The sequence below is a fragment of the Marmota flaviventris genome, chromosome 6 (assembly GCF_047511675.1).
Source record: "Marmota flaviventris isolate mMarFla1 chromosome 6, mMarFla1.hap1, whole genome shotgun sequence".
NCBI lineage: Eukaryota > Metazoa > Chordata > Mammalia > Rodentia > Sciuridae > Marmota > Marmota flaviventris.
The window spans coordinates 7,662,137-7,668,893 of NC_092503.1; the positions used below are offsets into that span (position 1 = coordinate 7,662,137).

A 6,757-nucleotide genomic window follows, 5' to 3' on the forward strand; every position below is an offset into this window, starting at 1 on the left:
TCTAGCACTCGCCTACTCCCTGCGGCAATTCTCACCTCCACGCCTACACCCAAGGGAGACCGTGTTTTTGTTAGCTAATTTTCACTCACTAGTACACAATCTTTCTTACACGTCTTCCCTTTAATTCTAGATTTCTATGTGAACACCCTTCTTCAAATCTTTGAGGGAATAATAATAATCTGTAAGTTTGAACGTCCTCACAGGGATATTTATTTATCAAAAGGGACTAGTAAACCATTGGATGCTGAAAGTCTCAACATAAGTCACACTGTTAAGAGAGTTGGCGCAAAGACTTGTCTTTCAAAAATTACACTGCATATTCAGATTGATGGCATTTCATTTTTAAATAAGTGTGTAATTGGTGAACACACCTAAAAATTGGGAAAATTAAGCTTTCAAAGCCACCTTAATTACTTAAGCAATTAATTTTCCCCAGGTAGCTGGAAACAGTTAACACTTTGCTTCCTCTATTATTCATTTCACAGCAATCTGAGCACACACTACCCCTCCTTTCCACTTCCATTTGCAGTTCCTCAGGGCACCTTTAACTCTCAAATTTGCCTCTCCAAACACTGGGAATCAAGGGCCCCAAAGAGTTTATTAGCATTTGCCCTCTTATCCTAAGATTCTAAGTTTAGACAGACAGTGACATCTCCCACTTTAAAAAAACAGCCCCACAATCTGAGCTCTCACTGGGATCATTCATCATGAGCCGATGTAGTAATAAGTGCTTTACACAAACATCAGATGTTACCCTTAAAATAGTGAGCTCACAGGCAAGAAACTTCATATAACCAGAAAACAATAGTTCTCATATGCCTTTATTTGGTAACTTACAAGCAATTTTTAATTTGTCCTTCAAAAGTTAACTGGTGTCTGCTTTGTACTTCTCACCTCCAAGAGGAGAGAGTATTTAGCCCTTGATTAAAACAAAAAAACCACCACACACAAAAGGGGAGGGGGATGACCATAACTACAAATAATCTTCCACTGAACTCCGTTGTTGCAAAACTTCCAAGCTCGTTTTTCTTCCAGATGCTTTCTTAGACAGCTGTAGAAGCTGATAGTTTTATATTTATGTGTTCAAAACTTCTATGCTTCTATTTCACTCATAGATCCTCCGAGGTTCCTGTAGCACTACACCACCTTCTGTCATGGCACTTTGTAGGCGTTTCATCTTGTTTTAAAAATCAGGGGGGAAAAAAAAAGGAAAAAATAAAGCTCATCAGTAAGCTGAAAATAAACTGTGCTTTCCAAGAGACAAAGAAATAACAACTGATGTGCTCTTGCTAACTTCCCAGCCTACACTGGTTGTTCAGATAAGGATCTTAAGAATGACACGGGTAAGAAAAAAAGGAATTGAGAAATGTCAGGGATCAGCAGCATTCTGAAATACATCACAAGATGTCAATACATAAACATGATGACATGATGGGCTAGAGAATCAGTCACTCTGAAATCAACCAAACAATGACTCTGACCTCAGTTCATTTGTGTATAGAACAGGAATAATTGGTCCCTAACTCTAGACTGCTGTAAGGATTAAATAAGGTAATGTCAGAATACTCACCCCAGGGTCCAAAATGGAGAACACTTGGAAACTATTATTATATAAGTACCTAACATCAAGAATCAATACAATGCCTCTTACAATTTTTTTTTCAGTGCTGGCAATCAAACTCAGGGCTTCACACACTCTAGGGAAGCCCTCTACCTCTGAGCTACATCCCAAGCCCTAAAATACTATTTTAGTAAACACAAATGGAAACAAAAATACCAAGTCTGGAGGCTAAGATTCTAGCTCAGTGATAGAGAAGTTGCAAAGCACATGTGAAGCACTGGGTTCAATTTTCAGCAGTGCATATAAATGAACAAACAAATAAATTAAAAAAAAAAAAAATACCGAGTCTGAAGCTGCCTCCCAAGGGGTTGGCTGGTAGACCATGAAGTTGATTCCTGCCTCTAAGCACCGCTCTGCCAGCACTCGTCCTATGCTCTCACAAGCTACCACGTTTCTGGTTCTGTAAAGATGCTTTTTAATAGCCCATTCACGAGTGGATGCTGAAACCACGACCTTGCCATTTCGATGCTCTACAATCGCTTCTACATGATGCTGAGTCTTTATAACTCGTAGTCTAAATGGGAATAGAAGAGGATAAAAGTCAAAAAACTATCCATCTATCCATCCTAAAGTTAAGTTACTTCAAGTGAATGAACGCCTAAGTAACCCTTGAGAATTCAATGCATGGTTGATTTACTTCAACATACTTACTTGGCTTTTTACTTGGGACAGGTGTTTTCCCTGTCTTTAATGAGACTATTCTCAATAGCAGTAAATCAAATATTTGCACTTAACCTCAAGTATCAAGGAGAAACTTGGTTATTTCTGAAGAGCTGAGTCTTACTTTTTATACATATACTTCAAAAAAGGAATCTTGAAGAGATGCAACTAAGTTGCTGACTATATCCTGGATAAGGATATACTTACTCTGTGCTTTTATTTTCCAGCTAACACCAAAATAAATGAAAAATGGGGCAAAGATTTAAAAGTAAAAATCGAAATCAGAAGAGTACTAAAAGAAAATAAGGGAATTTTTTTTTTGTAATGTCAAAATAAGATAAGCCTGTTTAAATGTGAAATCAGCCATGGCTTTTATAGAATAATTAGATGTCAAATAAAAGATGACAGATTTTCTACATGGTTAAAGACCAAACAAACAAAAATTAAGTTCAAAGACAAACAATGCACTTGTGGGTGTAGTCCAATGTAGAGTGCCTGCTTAGCATCTATGAGGCCTGGGGGTCAATCCTTAGCATAGGCAGGGGAAAGGGACGAATGGGGGACAAAGCAATGAAAAAGAATAAAAACATTTATCATTTATGTATTTTGGTACATGGACTGGGGGCACTTTACCACTGAGCTACATCCCCAGACCTTTATTTTTATTTTGAGATAGGGTCTCACTAAATTGCTGAGGCTGGTATCAAATTTGCAATTGTCCTACCTCAGCCTCCTGAATAACTAGAATTTCAGGCGTTTGTGCTACAGAACCTGGCCGAAAAATATTTTAAACTCCTCTATTTTTTAAAGGACTAACTTCTGTAATTTGTAAAAAATCTCCTATAATAAATAAGAAATTTACCAATAACTTAAGAAGTAAAAGATCTGAACACTGTTCAAAGGAACAGAAAATATTAATGACATTTAAATCCAGGAAAATATACACCCAATCTCTGATTTAAAAAAAATGAATGGATGAGACAATTCATTACAACACTGTAATCATAAAAGATAATCATCAATAGGGAGCTAGTTAACTAAAACATGCATGCCATGTTTTTTATACAGTCACTAAAAAGAGGTAACATTTTATGATTACAATAGCTAACATTGACTGAGCACTCACTGTGTTAGGTTTATCCTAATTGTTTATAGGTTTAGCTCATGTCTCAAAATAATCCCATCTTACTTCCATTTGCTTTTCTTTCACTTGGGTACTGGGGATTAAACTCAGGGGTACTGGACTACTGAGCCACATCCCCAGCCCTATTTTGTATTTTATTTAGAGACAGGGTCTTACTGGGTTGTTTAATGCCTCACTTTTTGCTAAGGCTAGTTTTGAACTCAAGATCCTCCTGCCTCAGCCTCTGGAGCAGCTGGGATTACAGGTATGCGCCACTGCTTCTGGCATTCCATGTGTTTTTTAAACTACAGAAACTGACACAGAAAAATAACATAGGATTACAACTAGGAAGCAATGGAGCCAGGCATTAGGTCTAGGGATCTGGCTCCAGAACCAATCCTCCTATCCACCAGGAAGAAGGATCTACAAGGCGTATTTTTAAGTATATGCTTAGGGAATAGCAGGAGGGCTAAAGAACATTCTAGAACAATGTTTATGATTTGACAAGAATAATTTTTAAAAAAAGACCTTTTTGCTTATATGCATAACTCTAGAAGGATACATACAAAACTAGTCCCTGTGGGGTTTTATAACATGGGGTTACAGATCATTGGATTCAACCAACCACAGGTGGTCAGGTAGAAAATATCTGAGGGAAAAAATTATATCTGTACTGAACATACACAGACTTTTCTTGTCACTATTTCCTAAACAATACAGTATAATAAGTATTTGCATAGCAGTTACATTGTTTTCGGTATTATAAGCAATCTAGAAATGGTTTTAAGTAACAGGAGAATATAAATTATATGTAAATACCGTGCCATTTTATGTAAGATATTTAATCTAATCCCCTTCGGATACCTAGGGATGGCTGTTCCACTTCCTTTTTTTTACTACTGGGATTAAACTCAGGGCTTTGTGTATACACATACACAATCAGTATACAAATACTGATCCGTACCTCCAGATCAAAATTAAATTAAGCTCAAATTAAAGAAAACACACAAATTAGAAGATCTTCACTAGCATTCCTAAGGCAAAGCAGGAAAGGCACTAGATTTGGAAATGTGGGTTCTCTTGGTTTTGCTGGTGGTGCTAATAAAAATTATACTTCATAGAAAGTTGCATAGGCCACAGTTTTAAGACCCTTGTCTTCAACTATGTATTCAATGAAGGGGTAGGACTCCATCTCTAAGGTCATTTCCTAGACTTTCAAAATTCTGTAGTGATAATTTGGTAAATAGGGCAGACCCAGTGAGTGGGGGGAAATAAGTCTAATTTAAACAATTCAAATATTAAGTGAAGGAAATGTTGGATGTTTCAAAAGAATTTTAGACTGAAGATCCAGGTTATTTCAAAAGTGAACTGCCTCCTCCCTGTATCCTCTAAGCAAAAATGTATCATAGCAATTATGACATCATGCTCATTCTGCTTTCCATCATGAAACTATAAAAACTTCAGTGACAAGAATTTCAGAAGGGGCAAGCCCTTTTCCACAGTAGAACTGGGGTTCTAGTGAGCCCTTTAGTCTTATGCTCTATCATTATTTTTCCTACATCTAGCACAATGCCTAGTGATACAGGCCCAACATTTGCTGAATAAATAAATGCATTTACATAATTATGATTACTAACTTGTCCTGATAACTGTGTGTAGTCCTTTAGAAATAATTCTACTCCAGGGGTCTAGAGATGTGGCTTAGTGGTAATGTACTTGCCTGATGTGTGAGACCCTGGGTTCAATATCCAGCACTACACACACAACAGGAAAAACTCTAACAAATCTTCATCAAGGAAATAATATCTATGTCCTGCAGCATAGTGGTAATAATTTAGTGTCCTGGTTCTAGGTCATATAAAATGTTTGAATCTTAGCTCTGGCAGTCACTAATGATGTCTCCCCCAACTGCCTCGTTCCTGTAAAATGGAGAAAATTATCGTACCTGCTCCGTGAAGTAATTTTAAGGATTAAATGAACAATACATTTTTTATATAGTTCCTGGCAAATATTTTCAATAACCCACCAAGGGGCTGGGGGATGTAGTTCATTTGTAGAGCAGTTGCCTACCATGCACAAGACATGTGTGTCTTCCTCCTTTTACTCCCACTCTTTAAAAGTTTATTCTCCCTAAAGCAGCTAGAATTATTTTTATTCTCCTTTTGCAGGACTTCCCACTTGCTAGGCAAGCACTCTACCCCAGACCTTAGAATGAACTTTAAAAAGCCAGATCGTTCAGGCTCAAATTTTAAATCTTGCAGTTTCCAATCTCGACTGGTTACCTTAACTTGAAAAGCTAATGACTTAACCTCCTTCTACGAGCTTCTCCAATTTCATCTTCCCCGCTTTGCCCAAACAACTCAGATACACAGGCCTACGGATTCCTCCCACCCACCCACTAAGAGCAGTCGCACCCTGCTGCCTCTGCTAGAACGCTCCTTCTTCTATCTTTCAGACCTCAACGTTTTCAATGTCACCTCCTCTGCAACCCTGGTAAGCACCCAGCTCCCCAAGCCCACACTGTCGTCTGCAGGGCACCCGTAGGTTCAAGGGTTGGGACCCCTCCGCATGTCCTGCCTCTAGGCACGTGCGAGGCGCCCCCGGGGCGAGTCCGCGACGTCCCGCACCGTCCTGCTGAGCAAAGCAATCTGTGAGGCGCGGCGCTCCTCCGTCGGGCCGTCGCAGGCTGACTTGGTTACCTGTGCCAGAACTCACGCGAGGGCCACACTGTCCCCCAGCCCCGCTCCTTCCTGGCCACAGCCAAGAGCTCCAGGTTCCGGGGGTTCCTGTTGGTGAACTCGGGCGCGACGGCTTCATTTCCCAGGGGCTCAGCGTGGGGCTCCGCCGCCGGCGTGGTGCAGAGGGCTGCAAACCCGAGCTCTGGGGAACGGACACGGCCACATGGAGCTTAAGCAGGACCGCCGTGGACACCGGGGCCGGCCTAACTCCACCGCCTCCGCTCCCCGGTCCTCGGGTCCCGAGGGAGCGCCCAGGGCGCGTTTGCTTCTCCTCGGGACAAGTCGAACAGAAGAGGACATGCAGATTCGCATCTACTGGGCAGGCCCCAGGGAGTAGGCTGGCAAGCGGGGCGAGATTAATTACCCGGATTCCTGCGAACCAACACCAACTTCCAGAGCCCCGGCCGAAGTGCCATCGCTGAGGAGATCACCGGCAAAGCCTCGCTTCTTTTTCCTCCCGGTTGTCTCAGCGGCTAACCCGCCATATTAACTCAGGGAAAAGTCGAACCGCGCATGTTCTTGAAGCTTCAAACCAACAAGGCCCCTGCCGCACATTACCCCGCTCCACCAATCAGTGCCTACGTCGAGGCGCAATCACGCTAGGCGCCAACCAAT

At 41.0% G+C, this 6,757-nt stretch overlaps 1 protein-coding gene across 1 annotated transcript; it reads right to left on the reverse strand.

Moving 5' to 3' along the window:
- Window positions 1-803: 803 nt before the first annotated feature.
- Window positions 804-6,749, reverse strand: Mrpl18 (mitochondrial ribosomal protein L18). Its single transcript, XM_027939574.3, has 4 exons — window positions 6,507-6,749; window positions 6,104-6,284; window positions 1,904-2,135; window positions 804-1,177 (listed from the first exon to the last, which is right to left on the reverse strand). The coding sequence occupies exons 1-4, from the start codon at window positions 6,556-6,558 to the stop codon at window positions 1,106-1,108; spliced, it is 537 nt and encodes a 178-aa protein (XP_027795375.2). The 5' UTR covers window positions 6,559-6,749; the 3' UTR covers window positions 804-1,105.
- Window positions 6,750-6,757: the final 8 nt, after the last annotated feature.

Bases quoted from the DNA above. Each gene is read 5' to 3' on its own strand.
- Mrpl18 (XM_027939574.3), bottom strand. From the start codon at position 6,558: ATGGCACTTCGGCCGGGGCTCTGGAAGTTGGTGTTGGTTCGCAGGAAT. The intron at 6,285-6,506 runs GTAATTAATCTC...TCCGTTCCCCAG, and splicing joins GTTGGTTCGCAGGAATCCGG to AGCTCGGGTTTGCAGCCCTC. The intron at 1,178-1,903 runs GTATTTTTTTTT...TTTTAAAACAAG, and splicing joins GGGAGGCAGCTTCAGACTCG to ATGAAACGCCTACAAAGTGC.